Below are 22,235 nucleotides of genomic sequence, written 5' to 3'. Positions count from 1 at the left end.
TAGAAAGGCCTGCTCGCTGAAATGTTTTAGGGAGCGTTTGACAGTGATGAGGGGTGGTCGTTTGACCGCAGACCCATTTCGGACGCAGGCAATGAGGCAGTGTTCGCAGAGATCCCAGTTGAAGACAGCAGAGGTGTATTTGGAGGGCAGGTTGTTTAGGATGGTATCTATGAGGGTGCCCGTGTTTACGGATGCATCAAACTGTATGCGTAGACGGCTTGACAGAAATGGTAGCAGAAGGTGAATGTGGAACTTTTGTTGCACACATATTCAGATGATGCTGTATACCACTTTGCGCCATGACTCTGTCGGTGTGATCGAGGCGTCAGACCTGACCATGATACACAGTAGGAATAATGGATTTTTTTCCCATCCCATGATTTTATTTCAAGTAGGATAGCGTCCTACATGAACTAATATTGATAACCATCTAGATGTCACCTTGATACATGCACATACTACTCTCAATGGGGAGGGCATGAAGAGCAACAACACCAGGACATTGTGCCCTTCGCTCCAGCTTGACAAGCACTACTGTCCGGCAATGGCGTGGGAAGTACAATAGTTGCCTAGTATCAGGGTGACAGTCACAGTCAGCAGAGGCATACAACGTATGAAGCAACAGTACACCCATCATCAGTACTTTGGGTGTAAAAAAATAAACTATCTGTTACACCTTGACCTTAGAGAGCCTTGTATTCTCTAATTTGGTTAGGTCGGGGTGTGACTAGGGTGGGTACTCTAGTTTTTGTATTTCTATGTTGGCCTGGTATGGTTCCCAATCAGAGGCAGCTGTCTATCGATGTCTCTAATTGGGGATCATATTTAGGCAGCCTTTTCCCACTGTGTTTTTGTGGGATCTTGTTTTTGTGTAGTTGCCTGGGAGCACTGCATTTGCTGCACGTTTCGTTTGCTGTTTATTGTTTTGTGAGTTTCATTTAATAAGCATGTGGAACTCTACGTATGCTGCACCTTGGTCCGTTAATTCTACAAACGATCTTGACACTACCATCAGCTTTAAAATAGAAGTTCAAACTTTCGTGGTCTGGTAGCTCAAAGTACGGTAGTTGCGCGGTGAGAAATGGAAGAGAAAAAAAACACTGTTCAATAAAACACATGTAACCTATAGCAGAGCACTTTAGACACACCCACTCCTTTCCACACGCCCACTATCTTCCTTTAGACACACCCACTCCTTTCCACACAGTCACTATCTTCCTTTAGACACACCCACTCCTTTCCACACGCCCACTATCTTCCTTTAGGCGCACCCACTCCTTTCCACATGCCCACTATCTTCCTTTAGACACACACACTCCTTTCCACACGCCCACTATCTTCCTTTAGACACACCCACTCCTTTTCACACACCCACTATCTTCCTTTAGACACACCCACTCCTTTCCACACAGTCACTATCTTCCTTTAGACACACCCACTCGTTTACACACGCCCACTATCTTCCTTTAGACACACCCACTCCTTTCCACACGGTCACTATCTTCCTTTAGACACACCCACTCCTTTCCACATGACCAATATCTTCCTTTAGACACACCCACTCTTTTCCACACGCCCACTATCTTCCTTTAGACACACCCACTCCTTTCTACACAGTCACTATCTTCCTTTAGACACACCCACTCCTTTACACACGCCTACTACTTTCCTTTTGACACACCCACTCTTTTCCACACGCCTACTACTTTCCTTTTGACACACCCACTCGCAAATAATCCGGTAGCCATATTGAGCTGCAGCTACCCCCTTCTCCCCAGTCCAGTCAATAATTCACTGAGAGATGTGGCTGCTGTTATTAGAGACACATACTAACCATAACAAACACAGACAAACACACGAGGCGAGGAGAGGAGACACATAACAACCCTTTCCTACCCCTGACAGACCCACCCTCCAGAGAAGACCAGGTGCCATCCTGGCCTCCAGTGGTTTTCAGTAAGTATTACACCACAAACCACAGCTCATATGACTATATGACTATGACAATTTTAATTGAACCTTTATTTAACTAGGCAAGTCAGTTAAGAACAACGTCTTCTTTACAATGACAGCCTACCAAAAGGCAAAAGGCCTCCTGCGGGGACGGGGGCTAAGATTAGAAATAACACTACTACAACACTACATAAAGAGAAACCAACATGGTAGCGGCACAAAACATGGTACAGACAAGAGCACAAAGGGCAAGAAGGTAGAGACAACAATCCATCACGCAAAGCAGCCACAACCGTCAGTAAGAGTGTCCATGATTGAGTCTTTGAATGAAGAAATGGAGATAAAACTGTCCAGTTTGAGTGTTTTTTGCAGCTCGTTCCAGACGCTAGCTGCAGCGAACTGAAAAGAGGAGTGACCCAGGGATGTGTGTGCTTTGGGGACCTTTAACAGAATGTGACCGGCAGAATGGGTGTTGTATGTGAAGGATGAGGGCTGCAGTAGGTATCTCAGATAGTGGGTAGTGAGGCCTATGAGGGTTTTATAAATAAGCATCAACCAGTGGGTCTTGCGCCAGGTATACAGAGATGACCAGATTACAGAGGAGTATAGAGTGCAGTGATGTGTCCTATAAGGAGCATTGGTGGCAAATCTGATGGAAGAATGGTAAAGAACATCTTGTTGTTCGAGAGCACCCTTACCTGCCGATCTATAAATGACGTCTCCGTAATCTAGCATGGGTAGGATGGTCATCTGAATCAGGGTTAGTTTGGCAGCTGGGGTGAAAGAGGAGCGATTACGATAGAGGAAACCAAGTCTAGATTTAACTTTAGCCTGCAGCTTTAATATGTGCTGAGAGAAGGACAGTGTACCGTCAAGCCATACTCTCAAGTACTTGTATGAGGTGACTACCTCAAGCTCTAAACCCTCAGAGGTAGTAATCACACCTGTGGGGAGAGGGGCATTCTTCTTACCAAACCACATGTCCTTTGTTTTGGAGGTGTTCAGAACAAGGTTATGGGTAGAGAAAGCTTGTTGGACAGTTTCAGCATAAGCAATTAACTCCAGCATAAGCAATGACCAGATTAACATTGGTCCAAACCACTACATGTATTTTTAGGGTGTAAACTTTGAAGCCAAGAGTCACTATCTGCGTCCCAAATGGCACCATATTCCCAAGTGTACTACTTTTGACCAGTTCCCATAGGGGCTCCAGTCAAAATTATACTGAACAAAAATATAAACACAACATGCAACAATTTCAAAGATTTTGCTGAGTTACAGTTCATACAGTGGGGCAAAAAAGTATTTAGTCACCCACCAATTGTGCAAGTTCTCCCACTTAAAAAGATGAGAGAGGCCTGTAATTGTCATCATAGGTACACTTCAACTATGACAGACAAAATTAGAAAAAAATCCAGAAAATCACATTGCAGGATTTTTTATTAATTTCTTTGCAAATTATGGTGGAAAATAAGTATTTGGTCACCTACAAACAAGCAAGATTTCTGGCTCTCACAGACCTGTAACTTCTTCTTTAAGAGGCTCCTCTGTCCTCCACTCGTTACCTGTATTAATGGCACCTGTTTGAACTTGTTATCAGTATAAAAGACACCTGTCCACAACCTCAAACAGTCACACTCCAAACTTCACTATGGCCAAGACCAAAGAGTTGTCAAAGGACACCAGAAACAAAATTGTAGACCTGCACCAGGCTGGGAAGACTGAATCTGCAATAGGTAAGCAGCTTGGTTTGAAGAAATCAACTGTGGGAGCAATTATTAGGAAATGGAAGACATACAAGACCACTGATAATCTCTCTCGATCTGGGGCTCCGCGCAAGATCTCACCCCGTGGGGTCAAAATGATCACAAGAACGGTGAGCAAAAATCCCAGAACCACACGGGGGGACCTAGTGAATGACCTGCAGAGAGCTGGGACCAAAGTAACAAAGCCTACCATCAGTAACACACTACGCCGCCAGGGACTCAAATCCTGCAGTGCCAGACGTGTCCCCCTGCTTAAGCCAGTACATGTCCAGGCCCATCTGAAGTTTGCTAGAGAGCATTTGGATAATCCAGAAGAAGATTGGGAGAATGTCATATGGTCAGATGAAACCAAAATATAACTTTTTGGTAAAAACTAAACTCGTTGTGTTTGGAGGACAAGGAATGCTAAGTTTCATCCAAAGAACACCATACCTACTGTGAAGCATGGGGGTGGAAACATCATGCTTTGGGGCTGTTTTTCTGCAAAGGGACCAGGACGACTGATCCGTGTAAAGGAAAGAATGAATGGGGCCATGTATCATGAGATTTTGAGTGAAAACCTCCTTCCATCAGCAAGGGCATTGAAGATGAAACGTGGCTGGGTCTTTCAGCATGACAATGATCCCAAACACACCACCCGGGCAACGAAGGAGTGGCTTCGTAAGAAGCATTTCAAGGTCCTGGAGTGGCCTAGCCAGTCTCCAGATCTCAACCCCATAGAAAATCTTTGGAGGGAGTTGAAAGTCCATGTTGCCCAGCAACAGCCCCAAAACATCACTGCTCTAGAGGAGATCTGCATGGAGGAATGGGCCAAAATACCAGCAACAGTGTGTGAGACTTACAGAAAACGTTTGACCTCTGTCATTGCCAACAAAGGGTATATAACAAGGTGTTGAGAAACTTTTGTTATTGACCAAATACTTATTTTCCACCATAATTTGCAAATAAATTCATAAAAAATCCTACAATGTGATTTTCTGGATTTTTTTTCTCATTTTGTCTGTCATAGTTGAAGTGTACCTATGATGAAAATTACAGGCCTCTCTCATCTTTTTAAGTGGGAGAACTTGCACAATTGGTGGCCGACTAAATACTTTTTTGCCTCACTGTATAAGGAAATCAGTCAATTTAAGTAAATTCATTAGGCCCTAGTCTATGGATTTCCCATGACTGGACAGGGGCGCATGGGTGGGCCTGGGAGGGCATAGGTCAGGCCCAGCCAATCAGAATATTTTTTTCCCCACAAAAGGGCTTTATTACAGACATAAATACTCCTCAGCACCCCCCTGGTGAAGAAGCCGGATGTGGTCCTGGGCTAGCGTGGTTACACGTGATGTCTGTGGTTGTGAGGCCGGTTGGACGTACTGTCAAATTCTCTAAAACAACGTTTGAGGCTGCTTATGGTAGAGAAATGAACATACAATTATCTGGCAACAGCTCTGGTGGACATTCCTGCAGTCAGCATGCCAATTGCACGCTCCCTCAAAACTTGAGACATCTGTTGCATTGTGCTCTGTGACAAAGCTGCACCTGTGTAATGATCATGCTGTTTAATCAGCTACTTGATATGCCACACCTGTCAGGTGGATGGATTATCTTGACAAAGGATAAATTGCTTACTAACAGGGATGTAAACACATGTGTGCATAAAATTTTAGACAAATAATATTTTTGTGAGTATGGACAATTTCGGGGATCTTTTATTTCAGCTCATTAACATGCGACCATGTTGCATAAAATGTTTTGTTCAGTATAGAATAGTTCAGTATAGAATAGTTCAGTATAGAATAGTTCAGTATAGAATAGTGCACAGTAAAGGGAATAGGGTGCTATTTGGAATGCATCACGTGTGATGTCACGATAATAGCTGATTTACGCAGGCAATGAGACTTCAGTTCATTTGCATTTAGATAGTCAAAGGTCACAGTGAAAGCTATTGATTGGCTGATTGAACAGACACTTGACACCAATCAACACTGGTCAATAAATCCAGCCAGCACTCTGTTTTCTGCTTCAATTAACAATTAACATAGCATAAATCAACTAAAAACACTCAACAAGACATCCAGCACACACTTCTAACACTTTTATTGTCAGTCTAACACACACACACACACACACACACACACACACACACACACACCCTCTCTCACACACCCTCTCTCAATACAGATACCATACTCATGTGTAAGCCCCCCAACACCCCCTGTACAGAGTGATCTCTCTCACACTCATTAGTTACCAGCCACACATACACATGCATGCACATGCACACACGCACACGCACACGCACACACACACACACACACACACACACACACACACACACACACACACACACACACACACACACACACACACACACACTCCTCCTCCCCCCTGTCCTCTCTATTGTGTTTGGTCATGAGAGAGAGATGAATGGATGCCAGTCTCTCATCAGGGAGGAATGTGAGCAGAACACGACAACAACAACATCACTGAACAAGCACACTGTTATCATGGTGACAACACACTGTCACCATAAACTACAACATAAACTACACCTGGCACCATTAAGTTGTGACTAGCTGAGCTTGGTGTAGCTTGAATAGTCACAAGAGTGCTAACTCTGCCAGTTTTTCACAGTGCTTGACCCAGGTCTGATGGCTACTGTGTCCATGGTAACAGTACCTACATGAGGGTAGTTATGGTTACCTGTATGAGGGTGGGGCATATGTAGCTGAGGCGACGGACACTGCTGTCCCAGCCTTCGGTTGGCCAAGGCTCTGCTGAAGTCATCGCTAATCGCGCCATGGTAAACTCATATCAGGCTGTGTGTTCCATCTGTCTCTCTCTCAGCAACATTCCTCTGGCTGCTAGCGTGGCCTCCTGTTGATCTCTTCACAATATTCTCAGTACTTCACTGTTAGACAATTTTAGCTCCTTCTTCTGGGCTTCTGCCTGTCTGAGAATCTCCCAACCCTCTGTAGACCTGCTCAACTTTCTCCACAGACCCCTCTCCTTCCCGCTGCCCCTGGCTCCCCACCCCTTCTCTCTTTCTCACTCTCTTTCTCTCTCTCTCTCTGGTTCTCTGCTGAGAGTTGTGTGTGTGTGTCTGTGTGTGTGCATGTGAAGGGGCCTGTTCAGCTGAAGAGAAGCTGTTGTCAGGGGTGATTAGACGATCAGAAAGGCTGACGAGTCGAACACCACATTTACTGGACATCAAGAAGACCGAGACACACACACACACTATGCACATTCAAGCACACACACACCTGACACTCCTGTAATGGAGCGGAAAAGCGTCTGTGTTGTTCCCCTCAGAAACATACCAGAAAGATTGAGTGTGTGTGTGTGTGTGTGTGTGTGTGTGTTTTTACCTGCTGCAGAATGACCATGACTCTGGTTTCTGAGCTTATGCCTGGACATCAGACGTCTCCACGTGTCCACCCTGAGACAGAGAAAGAGGAGAGACAGGGACAGAGAGAGAGGAGAGACAGGGACAGATAGAGAGGGGAGACAGAGAGAAAGGAGAGACAGAGAGAGGGGAGAGACAGGGACAGAGAGAGGAGAGACAGGGACAGAGAGAGGAGAGACAGGGACAGAGAGAGAGGAGAGACAGAGAGAGAGGAGAGACAGAGAGAGAGGAGAGACAGAGAGAGAGGAGAGACAGAGAGAGAGGGGAGACAGAGAGAGAGGGGAGACAGAGAGAGAGGGGAGACAGATAGAGAGGAGAGACAGAGAGATAGGGGATACAGAGAGAGAGGAGAGACAGGGACAGAGAGAGAGGGGAGACAGAGAGAGAGGAGAGACAGAGAGAGAGGAGAGACAGGGACAGAGAGAGAGGAGAGACAGAGAGAGAGGAGAGACAGAGAGAGAGGAGAGACAGTGAGAAAGGAGAGACAGAGAGAAAGGAGATACAGAGAAAGAGGAGAGACAGAGAGAGAGGAGAGACAGAGAGAGAGGAGAGACAGGGACAGAGAGAGAGGAGAGACAGAGAGAGGAGAGACAGGGACAGAGAGAGAGGGGATACAGAGAGAGAGGAGAGACAGAGAGAGAGGAGAGACAGGGACAGAGAGAGAGGGGAGACAGAGAGAGAGGAGAGACAGAGAGAAAGGAGAGACAGAGAGAGAGGAGAGACAGGGACAGAGAGAGAGGGGAGACAGAGAGAGAGGAGAGACAGAGAGAGAGGAGAGACAGGGACAGAGAGAGAGGAGAGACAGAGAGAAAGGAGAGACAGAGAGAGAGGAGAGACAGGGACAGAGAGAGAGGGGAGACAGAGAGAGAGGAGAGACAGAGAGAGAGGAGAGACAGGGACAGAGAGAGAGGGGAGACAGAGAGAGAGGAGGGACAGAGAGAGAGGAGAAACAGGGACAGAGAGAGAGGAGAGACAGAGAGAGAGGAGAGACAGAGAGAGAGGAGAGACAGGGACAGAGAGAGAGGGGAGAAAGAGAGAGAGGAGGGACAGAGAGAGAGGAGAAACAGGGACAGAGAGAGAGGAGAGACAGAGAGAGAGGAGAGACAGAGAGAGAGGAGAGACAGAGAGAAAGGAGAGACAGAGAGAGAGGGGAGACAGGGACAGAGAGAGAGGGGAGACAGAGAGAGAGGAGAGACAGAGAGAAAGGATCTGGTTAGCAGCTAGCAACTCAGGCAGCCATCAAGTCATAATGACAAAGTGAGTAACAGTGGCTGTGTCCCAAATGACACCTATACTGTGCAATACTTTTGACAAGGGCCCATAGGGTTCTGGTCAAAGGTAGTTCAATTTATAGGGAATAGGGTGCCATTTGAGACACAGTCAGCCAGTCAGTCGGCTGCTCTGGAAAATGACCAACAACATTCTAATTTGCATATTAATTAAAACTGAAACTGCCTTTGTATTGAAGTTGGCCACTCACACAAATTCAATGTACATTCTCACTGCATAAAACACACACACCACCACATCCTTCATCCACTTATACACACCCCTCACAGGTCCTCCATGACCGACCAGTGTCCTAACCTCATTCCCAACTCTGCCACTGTGTTTTAGACCTAGTCAATTATTCATCCCCCTAATTATACTTTAGTTTAAGGTTTTGACACACCCTTCCTGCTACACACACACAGTAGGAGGAGACAGTGAGTTGGGGGGATGGAATTTTGGGGGAGACAATGAGGGTTAGGGGGAGAGAGGAAGGTTTAGGGGGAGGGGTGAGACGGGAAGAGTAGGGTTGGGGAGAGGGAGGGATGTTTGGGGGCATAGGGAAAGTTGGGGGAGAGAGAGAGTGATGTTTAAGGGGAGGGGAGGGATGTTTGGGGGAGACAGGAAAATGCCATTTATTGGTTAATTTCCTGCAGTAAATAGATGTCAGCTCTGTGCCCCCAAGCCTCTCTGATTAAACCATTGATGAGAACACACACATAAACACACACACAAACACGTGCGGTAGGATTAGGAAGGGTAACGACTGTCCATCAATATTTTAGCATCTAATTACCACAGCAGAGGTCTGGGACAAAGGTTGCAGCCAGGGAGACCTAGCGTAAGTTGTGTGTATGAACGTGTTTGAATATGAAAACATAGATATAGAACAGCAATTCTGGAAACCATAAATGTATACTTCTTCTTGTACACACACACACACACACACACACACACACACACACCCACACACACGCACACGCACACACGCACACGCACACACAGAGAGAGAGAGAGAACAGAACAGAGAGAGAAAGAGAGGGAGGAGAGAAAGACAGAGATGAAAAGAAAATTAGAGAGTCAGAAGGAGAGGCAGAAGGAAAGAAGGAGATATAATCCATTCCCTTCATTCTCTGAGCGACGCCAGTCATTGTTGTTGATCACCTGAGTGTGGGCTTCTGAGAAACAGCCTGTCTGTAATTCCATCGCCTCCACCAGCGAGGACACAGACTTTTATAGTTTTATAGGTCAGAGGGGAAGAGAGACAAAGAGACTGACTCTGGGACCTCGTCAGTACACTAAAAACACCATATACCATATCCCACCCACTAGTGGATACCGCCAAATCCAATCACATTGCACAGTATAATACAATGCAATATACATTCCAGAAAACCATTATAAAAGTACATTGAACCCGCCCTCAGCTGTACATACTGCCGCCCTAAGACCCTATACCTCCTGAAATAACCCAACAGGGAGGGAGAGACACAGGGAGACAGAGAGAGAGAGAGAGAGAGAGAGAGAGAGAGAGAGAGAGAGAGAGAGAGATGCACAGCAAGGAAAAGGATACAGGATATTAGGCTAACCCCCATTGCCCCCATTAAAACTAAATTCTAATCAACACTCTCACGCAACACCAAAACTGTCAGACTGATAAACCAATCAACTGATAGAAGAGAGCGAGATAGAGAGACAGAGATGTATAGAGGGTGTATAATGACTAGCCAGGATCGGCTCACAATAAGACTAATGGAATGAGTTTATGGCGGTGTAAAGCCTCTGATTTGAACTGATTTAAACTCCTGTAGCTAAGTTTGGGGCTAATTAACTCTGGGGTTGAAGCAGAAACTCCGAATTTCTTAATAACTTCTGACCAAGGCTCGCTACCCGCTGTGCCAATAGAGGTAACAGTAACACCTTACTTAGAGTAGTGATATGTTGCATTCGTATAGAATACATTATTTATGTCATGCATATAAAGGCTTCCTGTTGCTACATATCACCAAAGTGAGAAGTGTTACTGAATTCTTAGGCAGATACAGTACCCAATGCAATGTGCCAGACGAGTTAACCCTCTAGGAGAGGTAGTAATGTAACTGTAGTTAATTGACGGTAGAAACAGCAGAGCCTATACGCACATTACATGTTATCTGAATGTCATGTGAACATTCATCTAAGCTGCAGCAAAAAAAAATAGAATAATAATTTCTACAGCTGCTAATGCAACACGAGCTGAGGATGGACAGGAGAGATGGTAGAGGGGTCTCTCTCTGCAACTAGTCAGTATCCACAACCCGGAGCAGGCAGGATGCTCTAAATGAGATAGTGTACATACAGGGAGTAGCTAAAGAGTGCTCTATCAGCTCTGCTTACACACACACAAGGCAGGTATGCCTATGATTCAATGGTTAGTTAATCATTAATGTTTCTCCATGTGAACACCCTGAAACCACATACTAGGACTAGACAGTGTCAGATATAGAGAAAAAATATTGTACGAACACTCTCCCACATGTTATCTGGACAAACAACACCAATAAACCTTGTAACACACACACACACACACACACACACACACACACACAAGGGAGACGTTAGCAAAAAGTAGCTTTAAAAAGTAGTTTTAAGAGCCAAAGCCTACATGCTTCTTTAAGCCTCCTGACTAGGTATATTCTTACCACTGTGTACAGTCCTCTTTCTATACCCCTCTCTCTCTCGTTCCAGATGATTGTCCCAGATCTATGTTCACTCAGACAAGTCCACAGAATGCAGTGGGGTGGATGGATGAAGGCAGGACAGAGAAAGAGAGGGGCTTCCTGAATCTCTCTCTCTCTCTCTCTCTTAGTGGGTGGTCAGACACCTGCTGCACTGTAGAGGTACTAGTGACTCCCTTGCTCCTGCTCTCTCTCTCTCTCTCAAGGTATTAGCTGTGACACACCAGCTCATTCACTGCCACTGATCCCAATTAGAGTTACTGGGGAGAGAGCGATAGAGGGAGGGAGAGACAGAGGGCGGGCAGGAAACCCAGTGGGGGGCAGTGAGGCACAACGTAGTGGAGGTCACACACACACACACAACCATTCAACATGCACACAGAGAGAATGCATTGCTTCACATATAGAAACAGAGAGCACATCTCTCTTCTATTGGTGTTGCTGTAATAAAGGTCAGGCTGTTCTGAAAGACACATTGATCGGTGTTCCTCACACCTCACTGAACCTAACAGCACACACAGTCACACACTCTCTCTCGCTCTACACAGCATGGTTGATAGTGGACTCTATCAAGAGAGATTTCTGCTGAGTAATGGGACCACACACACTAGATAAAATGGAGGACGGGACACAGAATGACCCGGCACCAGACAGACAGTGTTTTAACTATTTATCACAGTATACATTTGATTGAAACCAGCCAACAGGTTTAAAGAGAAATAAACAGAGAAGTATAACACTAAATCATTAAATAGCCTTTAAATCACCCTGCGGTACATTCAAATATCATAAACCTTTACTTATAAAGATAAGAAACAAGCCTGCTCAGATGAACCAGTCCTTCTCTAACAGGGACCCACCACCATGACAGAGACTGGCATTATGACTGTTTATGACACTTATGGCAGTGTTAGGAAGTCCTCATGATGACGAGAATGTTATAGATAAATGTGATGTGATTTGGAACATGATCTACATGGCACTGTAGTAACTGGAGGTAATACAACATGATAAGAGTACAATGGGAATGAGAAAGAAGGGAATGAAGGGAGGAGTTGAGTGTTTGAGTAAAGAGTCGAATGTTAGAGTGACAGTGTTGGCTAGAAACTGTAGCTTAATCTCTCTTCTCCTCCAGTGAATCTAGTCTGTCTACTGTATTGGGCCTCCCACTGGAAAATCAACATGATATAAAAGTAGAGCAACCGACAGAAATCTTTTTGAAATTTAAAAAAAGTTTAATTATAAAGTTATTAACAAAAATAACTTGAACAATGTCTCCCCTAAAGAATAAAAATGTCCGTAGCTACTCTCAGCACCCAGAACCAACTCAGCTACTTGAAAGAGACTAGTACAAAGCTGACTGAAATGTAAAACTAAACCATGTCAATAAATGTAAACAGGACAACATATACAGCTGAAATACTCAACAAGTATTTATATATCTGTAATGCACAAGTTAAAGTGGTTATTAGATGAGAAAGGAGAACTAGGAGATTAAATGTCCTCTGTTGCCCCCATGTGGTCAGGGCTAGTACTACACTCAGTAAAAACCAACACAATACAGTCTGGAATCCTAACTTTGGTCCCTCAACAGATAAGGTTAATGGCAAATTAATTGATATTTATGATCAAATCTTTGGCAAAACAATACAACTTTAAAGATACATAAACTGTAAACATATAGTTAGTATATACAGTACATATAGTGATGATGTTCATATTGAACAGTGTAATCATGTATACTGCCAATTCCAGCACATATGGAAACAGAAGGGACCTCTTGACCAATCATATACTCTGTTACTGGCACCTGTTTCGCTCTTCTCTCATATTGGACGGAGGGAGTAAGGCACTGATTGATAGATTGGTGATTGATTGATGGTTAGTCAGACGTTAGTGAGAATGTTGCTGGTCACCATGGAGACGGTGAGCGTGCCTGGAAGGTCGTTGTCTTGGTGATTACCCTTGTCCCTCAGGTGGACGGTAACCTGCTGGGGGTCGCCTGGGTCAGAGGTCAAACTGACCTGACCCAGGAAGGAATCCATCAACACGTTGTGGTTATACACCTGGAATGATGAATGAAGAAGTACTGACTTTAATTGAGAGAACTGTTACTTATTGAAACAACCCAAATTGTGATGTTCACTCTACTTTAACTCCACCCCCCTGCCCAGTCTCCTCACCTCTATCAGTATAGGCTGGTTAGTTCTCTTCCTGTAGAATAGAGCCTTGGTGTCAAAGGTTGGACTGCGGGTGTTTTTATAGACCGGAGAACAAACCTTTTCCCCCTCACAACGAATGATCACATATGGGTCTGACGCTGCAACACATACATACAGACTGTCAGTAGGAGAAGAGAGGAGAAGATATGAAAAGGACCAGACCAGAGAAGAAAAGGGAACGGACGGAGAAGGGAGAGAAGAAAGGTTTGTATACCTCCATCAGAGTCTTGCCCAGCCAGTCCATCTGCTCTGTGGACATGAATCTGAGTGACCAGGGAAGGGAAGCCACACAGTCCTGACCAACACGTCTGGGCTGGCTGATCTAGGGTTAACTCTCTATGGGGGGAGAGAGAGGGCAAGATAATGAGGAGAGTGAATGAGTGAGTGAGTGAGTGAGTGAGTGAGTGAGTGAGTGAGTGAGTGAGTGTGTGAGTGAGTGAGTGAGTGAGTGAGTGAGTGAGTGAGTGTACCTGCAGTCGGCGGGGACGTCAGTGAAGATGCGTAACAAGAGGTCTCCTTCCAGAGCGGGGTCAAAGGTTGTGGGTATGACAACGTAACGACCCTCCTTCAGCGAACAGCGTAGGAACACACACCTGGAGTTGATGTACACACTCCCACACACCTTCTGCTGCCGAGTGTGCATACGGTACTGCCTGTTCAACTCCACCTACACACACACAATCATTTTAATGACCACATTAATAAGACTTTCAAACACATTCATTTTAATGACCACATTAATAACACTCTCACACACACTTCTCACCCGGTGTATCTCGAAGCCTATAGCCAGGTTTTCTCCCTTCCCCTCTTTAGGTCTGGCTCTCTTGTCTGTCTGCTGTAGACATACCAGCACCTCATCCTCTGGCTTCTTGACGTTGAACACATACTGCAGGGAGAGACACACACACACACACACACACACCAGTCCTATAAATTAATACAAACACACACGCGCCCTCCCCCCATCCCTACCCCTACCTGTGGGTTCTGTACGAAAGTGTGTTTGTTATTGGTGCAGCCCCCGGCGCGGTTGCTGAGCGGGTCGTCATGGTTCCGCCAGGCGCCCTTTAGAGAGCCCTCCTCCCAGGTCTTGTGAAGAGACAGGTAGGAAGTGTTGATCAGACGACACATGATCAAATCACTGAAGTACTGACAGAAGTCATCAAATGTCATCCTGGGTGGGGATTGGGGGGGGGGGGGGGGGGGGGGGGGGCAGGAAAAGGGAAGTCATCAAGCTTCATCCTATGTCCATCCATTTTCTCAGCCGTGTGGAGGAAAGGTTAGGGGTCATGGCTAGATGTCATAGGTTAAGGGTTAGAACTCACCAAAATTCTCCATCGTCCTGCACAATCACTCCGATCTTCTCTCTTTCACTCTTACTCACCTTCCCCCACTCCTCTGAGCTGAGAGAGAGAGGAGAGAGAGAAGTTGTTGCAGAGAGGTTCTCTATCGCTCACAGTGTTTCTCTGAAGGGTGTTCTGTGTGAAATAATGCTACCAGAACAGAACTGATAAAGTAGGGGACTCAAAGTAATGTATGTATGATACAGGATATAAATAAAACAAACATTCTAAGAGGAATGAACCATCAATCTGTGCTAAAGATCTGTTTCCCTGTTGGCCAACAATACCTCTCTCCACCAGCAGAGGGAGCAGTGAGTCAGGAACTGATCAAGACACCCCCTCTGGGGGTATTTTAAAAAACTATATATCGAAGCACATTTACTGATTTTTAAATCATTTAAAATGGTAAAATTCTATTTGGAGAGCAGCAAAAAAAAAGCTACATTTACTCCAGTATTAGCTGCCTGCTACGCACTAGCTCAGTACCAGGATTACAACTCTAGTTAAGTTTCATGTCAAGTCAAACAGCAGTTACTGAGCCAAAGCCATCTACTACAGCTGTCTCCAGTTCTGTGTTGAAAAAAGTCACGCTGTTCCCTGAAAATGCATCGATGTGCTTTCCACAGAGAGGAAGAGGCAAAGTGAGAGGTTTCACTCTCGCAAAGTAATTAAAGAGCAGCAGTAAAAAATAACAATATATACAGGGGGGTGCCTGTACAGAGTCAATGTGCGGGGGCACCGGTTAGTTGAGGTAGTACGTACATGTAGGTAGAGTTATTAAAGTGACTATGCATAGATGACAAGAGAGTGCAGTGGTGTGGAGAGTGGAGGGGGGCAATCCAAATTGTCTGGATAGCCATTTGACTAGATGTTTAGGAGTCTTATGGCTTGGGAGTGGAAGTTGTTTAGAAGCCTCATGGGCTTAGACTTGGCTCTCCGGTACCGCTTGCCGTGCGGTAGCAGAGAGAACAGTCTATGACTAGGGTGGCTGGAGTCTTTTCTTCCTCTGACACCGCCTGGTATAGAGGTCCTGGATGGCAGGAAACTTGGCCCCGGTGATGTACTGGGCCGTTCCCACTACCCTCTGTAGTGCCTTGTGGTCTGAGGCCAAAAGGTTGCCATACCAGGCAGTGATGCAACCAGTCAGGATGGTGCAGCTGTAGAACCTTGAGGATCTGAGGACCAATGCCAAATCTTTTCAGTCTCCTGAGGGGGAATAGGTTTTGTCGTGCCCGCTTCACGACTGTCTTGGTGTGCTTGGACCATGATAGTTTGTTGGTGATGTGGACACCAAGGAACATGAAGCTCTTAACTTGCTCCACTGCAGCCCCATCGATGAGAATGGGGGCGTGCTCGGTCCTCCTTTTCCTGTAGTCCACAATCATCTCCTTTGTCTTGATCACGTTGAGGGAGAGGTTGTTGTCCCGGCACCACACGGCCAGGTCTCTGACCTCTTCCCTATAGGCTGTCTTGTTGTTGTTGGTGATCAGGCCTACCACTGTTGTGTCATCTGCAAATTGAATGATGGTGTTGGAGTCGTGCAGTCATGAGTGAACAGGGAGTACAGGAGGGGGCTGAGCACACACCCCTGAGGGGCCCCTGTGTTGAGGATCAGCGTGGCGGATGTGTTGTTACCTACCCTTACCACCTGGGGGCGGCCCATCAGGAAGTCCAGGATCCAGTTGCAGAGGGAGGTCTTTAGTCCCAGGGTCCTTAGCTTAGTGATGAGCTTTGAGGGCACTATGGTGTTGAACGCTGAGCTGTAGTCAACTAACAGCATTCTCACATAGGTGTTCCTTTTGTCCAGGAGGGAAAGGGCAGTGTGGAGTGCAATAGAGATTGCATCATCTGTGGATCTGTTAGGGCGGTATGCAAATTAGAGTGTCCTTGGGTTTCTGGGATGATGGTGTTGATGTGAGCCATGACCAGCCTTTCAAAGCACTTCATAGCTACAGACGTGAGTGCTACGGGGCGGTAGTCATTTAGGCAGGTTACCTTTATGTTCTTGTGCACAGGCACTATGGTGGTCTGCTTAAAACATGTTGGTTTTACAGACTCAGACAGGGAGAGTTTTTGAAAATGTGAAGACACTTGCTAGGTGGTCAGCGCATGCTCGCGGTACACGTCCTGGTAATCAGTCTGGCCCTGCGGCCTTGTGAATATTGACCTGTCTAAAGATCTTACTCACATCGGCTGCGGAGAGCGTGATCACACAGTATTCCTGTACAGTTGGTGCTCTCATGCATGTTTCAGTGTTATTTGCCTCGAAGCGAGCATAGAAGTAGTTTAGCTCGTCTGGTAGGCTTGTGTCACTGGGCAGCTCTCGGCTGTGCTTCCCTTTGTAGTCTGTAATGGTCTGCAAGCCCTGCCACATCCGATGAGCGTCAGAGCCGGTGTAGTACCACTCGATCTTAGTCCTGTATTAACACTTTGCCTGTTTAATGGTTCGTCGGAGGGCATAGCGGGATTTTTCTTATAAGCTTCCGGGTTAGAGTCCCGCTCCTTGAAGCGGCAGCTCTAGACTTTAGCTCAGTGCGGATGCTGCCTGTAATCCATGGCTTCTGGTTGGGGTATGTACTATCTGACCTCTTTTTTATTGATCAAGTCACTGGTGCTTTGTGCTTTAGTTTTTGCTTGTAAGCAGGAATCAGGAGGATGTAATTATGGTCAGATTTGCCAAATGGAGGGCGAGGGAGAGCTTTGTATACATCTCTGTGTGTGGAGTATAGGTGGTCCAGAGTTCTTTTCCCTCTGGTTGTTCATTTAACATGCTGATAGAAATTTCGTAAAACTGATTTAAGGAGCCGGGGCTACTAGGAGCCTGGGACCACAAGTTTTCTGCAAGTTTTCTTGTTTGCTTATGGCGGAATACAGATCATTCAATGCTATCTTAGTGCCAACCTCTGACTGAGGTGGTATGTAAACAGTTACGAAGAATACAGATGAGAACTCTCTCGGTAGGTAGTGTGGTCTACAGCTTATCATGATATACTCAACCTCAGGGTAGCAATAGCTCGAGACTTTCTTAGATATAATGCACCAGCTGTTATTGTACAAAAATACATAGTCCGCCGCCCCTTGTCTTACCAGACGCCACAGTTCTATCCTGCCTGTACATCGTATAACCAGCCAGCTGTATGTTGATATTGTTGTCGTTCAGCCACGACTCTATGAAGCATAAGATGTTACAGTTTTTTTGTCCCGTTGGTAGTTTAATCTTCCCAGTAACTTGTCCATTTTATTGTCCAAAGATGGCATGTTTGCTAGCAGAATTGAGGGAAGTGGTTTATTCGATCGCCTTCAAATTCTAGGAAGGCAGCCCATTATCCTGCCTCTCTTTCTCTGCCTCCTCTTCACGCAGATCAAGGAGGTCGAGGCCTGTTCCCGAGGGAGCCGTATATCCTCCGCCTCGGGCTCGTCAGAGTAGTGAAAGAAGAAAAAGGATTCTGCTAGTCCATGGTGAGTAATCGCAGTCCTGATGTCTAGAAGTTCTTTCAGTCATAAGAGACGGTAGTGGCACCATTATGTACAAAATTATTTTAAAAAATACAACGCAGATAAAAAAACATAAAACACAATCGGTTGGGGGCACGTAAAATGTCTGCCTTCTGCTCTCCATATAAAGCCAGCCAGCCATACAAATAGTGTTCCCTCCCGCTCCCAGGTATCCACATGGTCCTAAAGTCAGAAGGTTAACGCCACTAAATTGCATTTGCCTTTTAATTCGGGATTTGAATGATTTTCGTAGGCTATTTTAAATTGTTGGTGTTGAGCTAGCTAGGATATGGCGACTGTCATTCCCAATTGACACCTCTGCACACACTCTTCTCCCCCACTACCAGACCAGGTCTTCCTTGTGAAAGAGGTCTTCTGACCTCAATAGGACTTGTTGTATAACTAAAGGTAAATAACATTTTAAAACCTACCTGTCGCTCCAGGCACCGTTCCACTCTTTCTCTCCCCAGGGGTTTCGGAGTCGTATCATTGTGAGTTTGTCGGACTTGAAGTAAGCCATGAGGCCGTGGCCCAGCCTGACTTTTCTAACGTCTGTCACAGCGTAGGCATGACCCTTCACCAGACCACAGGCCAGACGAGCCTCCATCTCTGCTGAACTGGCCGCCTGCAGGGAGTGGTGAAGGGTCAGGATTCTAGGTGTGTGTGTGTGTGTGTGTGTGTGTGTGTGTGTGTGTGTGTGTGTGTGTGTGTGTGTGTGTGTGTGTGTGTGTGTGTGTGTGTGTGTGTGTGTGTGTGTGTGCACGTGCATCTGTGTGTGTTATACCCGTATGGAGGCGCTGATGAGGCCTCCTCTGTTGTGGACCTTGAGGACTCTGTCGAACAGCGTTGAGCGTTTCTCCTTGTCCGTACTCAATCCTTCCTCCAGTAGGTCCAAGGGCTCGGAGACGCCACCCGTAAAATCCACCAACGCATCCGCTGTGTTGCCCCCGTCCAATGCCTCGTAACACCCATACATCCTACACACACACACACACACACACACACACACACACACACACACACACACACACACACACACACACACACACACACACACACACACACACACACACACACTCAGCAAAAGCAACACATCCTATACAAACACAACAGTCCATCTATAGTACTAACTTGGCGTAGGCCTTCTCCGCCAGAGCGCTCCAGAACTCGTTGCTGTCATTGGAGTGACAATACACCAAGTTGCCGTTGGAAGTGGGCAACCGGTCGTCGATGACAACATCCACCCATTCTCCAAAGCGCCAGAAGCGGAAGTGGAAAATTCCGGCGTAAGACTCCGGCTTGTCCTCATCCCATTCCTGGTCCTTATGGTCCGGGATCACCTGGGAGAGAGATAAGATGCTCAGAACACGTCACAGCCCCATGGCCTGGCTGGTCTAGAGGTAATGCTGCAGCCTCCGGCACACGTCTTTAGTATGGTCATGGGTTCAAATCCGGCCTATTGCCCTTTGATACAATCGCTCTCTAACTTTCCCCACTACCAGTCTCTCTCACTATCTGCTCAATACAAATCGGAAAAATCACAGCTAACTTAAACAAGCAACCACCTAGTGCATCATAACAACCAAACCAAAATGTACACACCACAAACAGACATTGGCGCGCGCACGCACACACACACACACACACACAGCCAGCCAGCATTTGGGTATATTAATAACCAGCCCATCCAGCTATGACCAACCAGATCCCAGAAGCCATCAGGAAAATCCCTGGTTCCTCTTCTGATGTCATCACTTCCTGTTGCCTAGCGCCACCACACACTCCCTCCCCCTTCTGTTCTCCATCCCTCCCTCACTGTACATGCCACACAATCAATAGTCCCAACCAGAGAACCAACTCAACCATGTTACCCTCTGGGAAAGGGAGGGGAAAGAGATGGCATAAGAGACAGAGACAGAGAGGAACAGAGAACACAGACACACACAGACAGACAGGCAGGCCTCGTTCCCTCCCCAGCAGAGAAAGATGAGCTCTCAGACAGGCACAGACCCGGCCGCGGCCCCCTCGTCCGGCTCAGCCATGGAGCTACGCTTTGCAAAGGACACTTCCCTCACTGAGGTAAGACTGTTCACATGGTTGAGATGAGGTTGAGATGTGGTTAAGACGAGGTTGGTGATTGAAATAGCACAAATCGATGGTTCAGTTGGTTGCAAGTTTGCCAGATTAAGCAGGCATTGTGTCAAGAAGCAGTGCGTCTCGGTTGGGTCGTGTTTCGGGGGACGCATGGCTCTAGACCATCGCCTCCCCCGAGTCCGTACGGGAGTTGCAGAGATGAGACAAGACTAACTACCAATTGGCTTCCACGAAATTGGGGAGAAAAGCAGGTAAAAAAACAAAAACAAAGTAGCCTATTTACTGACAAACGGACAGTTTTCAGGAGTCGACTTGTACTGGAATGGTATCTGCGTCTGAGTATCCAGTACATCCAGCATATTATAGTTATACTATTATAAAAGTATTATTATTCTACAATGTGATTCGCAGGCGTGTCCAGTCTCTGCAGCAGAGCGGTCAGAAGTGCAGTTATATTATAGTATTATGATTACATTATTAATATAGTTATTATTGTTACTTGGTAATGCAGCTGCGTGTCCAGTCCCTGCAGCGGAGCGGTCAGAAGTGCAGTTATATTATAGTATTATGATTACATTATTAATATAGTTATTATTGTTACTAGGTAATGCAGCTGCGTGTCCAGTCCCTGCAGCGGAGCGGTCAGAAGCGACAGGACGGGGAGCGGTTGCTCCTCCCCCACGAGGCTGTTTACCGTCTGGACTTCTCCAATCAGAAGCTGACGTTCGTCCACTGGTCGGTGTCTCTGATTGGTCATGGCAGAGTGACCATCACAGGGATCTCCCAGCTCTGGACCCCTGACCTCACACACCTGATGACCCGGCAACTTCTTGAACCCGTCGGAACATTCTGGCGGAACGCTGGTGACCCGGAGGACACGCCCCTCAAGTGTCTGGAGGCGGACATCCAGGAGTTTGGGGAGCGAATCGCGGAGCTGGCAAAGGTCCGCAAGGTCATGTACTTCCTGCTTGCCTTCAAGGAGGGGGCGGAGGCTGACAAGGTCAGCATCTCCATGGAGTTCAATCAGGCCTGACCTACAAACCTTAAAGGGATACTTCTGGATTTTGGCAATGAGGCCCTCTGGATACCAAAGTGTGTACTCTTCTGTGTCCAGTATGAAGGAAGACAGAGGTAGTTTTGCGAGCCAATGCTAACTAGCTTTCGGGCAATGACTGGAAGTCTATGGGTAACGCTAGTTAGCACTGGCTCATGAAACTACATTTATCTTCCTTCATACTGAACACAGAGACATAACAATTGTAACCACAAGTTCATCCAACTCTGGGGAAGTAGATAAAGGACCTCATTCCCAAAACCCAGAAGTATCCCTTTAACCACTTCCTCTTCCCTCTACTCCTCTAGTCTCCCTCTCTCCATTCTAAGAGAATGCCTTCTACTACAGCCAGTCTAGGTTGGACCAGTCTACACTCCTATCCTTCTCTTTACGCCCCCCGCCCACACACACTGAGTCCCATCTCTCATCCGTGTGTGCGTGTGTGTGTACTTCCTTCCTGAGTATCTATCTAGCTATCTATCTATGCATGTCAGTCAACAAGCGGCTAGAAACCATGTTTTGAAGGTAAAGTAGTTACACAGTAGGCTGCAGATTCAAACTATAGATACAGGTAACTGCCAAAATAAAGGAAACACCAACATAAAGTGTCTTAATAGGGCGTTGTGCCACCACGAGCTGCCACAACAGCTTCAGTGCACCTTGACATAGATTCTCCAAGTGTCTGGTACTATATTGGAGGGATGCGACACCATTCTTCCATTAGAAATTCCAAGAGAAGTTTTGTTGATGGTGGTGGAAAACGCTGTCTCAGCCGCTCCAGAATTTATACATGACTAAGTATGATCTTAATTGCTTAATTAACTCAGCAATCACACCTGTGTGGAAGCAGCTGCTCTCAATATACTTTGTATCCCTTACTACCCACGTGTTTATTTTATTTTGGCAGTTAGTTGTACATTTA

At 46.3% G+C, this 22,235-nt stretch overlaps 2 protein-coding genes and 1 pseudogene across 2 annotated transcripts in view; 1 reads left to right on the top strand and 2 right to left on the bottom strand.

Annotated features, from left to right (window-relative positions):
• Positions 1–6,532, bottom strand: part of LOC139386405 (unconventional myosin-VIIa-like) — a 51,943-nt gene extending 45,411 nt beyond the window's left edge. The window contains exon 1 of the mRNA XM_071131979.1: positions 6,414–6,532. Within this exon, the coding sequence (XP_070988080.1) occupies positions 6,414–6,512 (99 nt within the window). The 5' untranslated portion in view covers positions 6,513–6,532. The remainder of the gene's footprint in view (positions 1–6,413) is intronic.
• A 5,784-nt stretch (positions 6,533–12,316) lies between these two features.
• The window catches only part of LOC139386075 (calpain-5-like), a 29,421-nt gene continuing 19,502 nt past the window's right edge, over positions 12,317–22,235 (bottom strand). The window contains exons 4-13 of the mRNA XM_071131497.1: positions 19,297–19,505; positions 18,950–19,142; positions 18,597–18,790; positions 14,653–14,730; positions 14,306–14,501; positions 14,091–14,213; positions 13,795–13,991; positions 13,539–13,660; positions 13,286–13,422; positions 12,317–13,168 (exon numbers count right to left, since the gene is read on the bottom strand). Of these exons, the coding sequence (XP_070987598.1) occupies positions 12,989–13,168; positions 13,286–13,422; positions 13,539–13,660; positions 13,795–13,991; positions 14,091–14,213; positions 14,306–14,501; positions 14,653–14,730; positions 18,597–18,790; positions 18,950–19,142; positions 19,297–19,505 (1,629 nt within the window). The 3' untranslated portion in view covers positions 12,317–12,988. The remainder of the gene's footprint in view (positions 13,169–13,285; positions 13,423–13,538; positions 13,661–13,794; positions 13,992–14,090; positions 14,214–14,305; positions 14,502–14,652; positions 14,731–18,596; positions 18,791–18,949; positions 19,143–19,296; positions 19,506–22,235) is intronic.
• Positions 20,030–21,374, top strand: LOC139386076 (olfactory marker protein-like; annotated as a pseudogene).

The sequence above is a fragment of the Oncorhynchus clarkii genome, chromosome 27 (genome assembly GCF_045791955.1).
Source record: "Oncorhynchus clarkii lewisi isolate Uvic-CL-2024 chromosome 27, UVic_Ocla_1.0, whole genome shotgun sequence".
In the NCBI taxonomy this organism is placed as follows: domain Eukaryota; kingdom Metazoa; phylum Chordata; class Actinopteri; order Salmoniformes; family Salmonidae; genus Oncorhynchus; species Oncorhynchus clarkii.
This window is presented reverse-complemented; position numbering and strand designations above follow the sequence as displayed.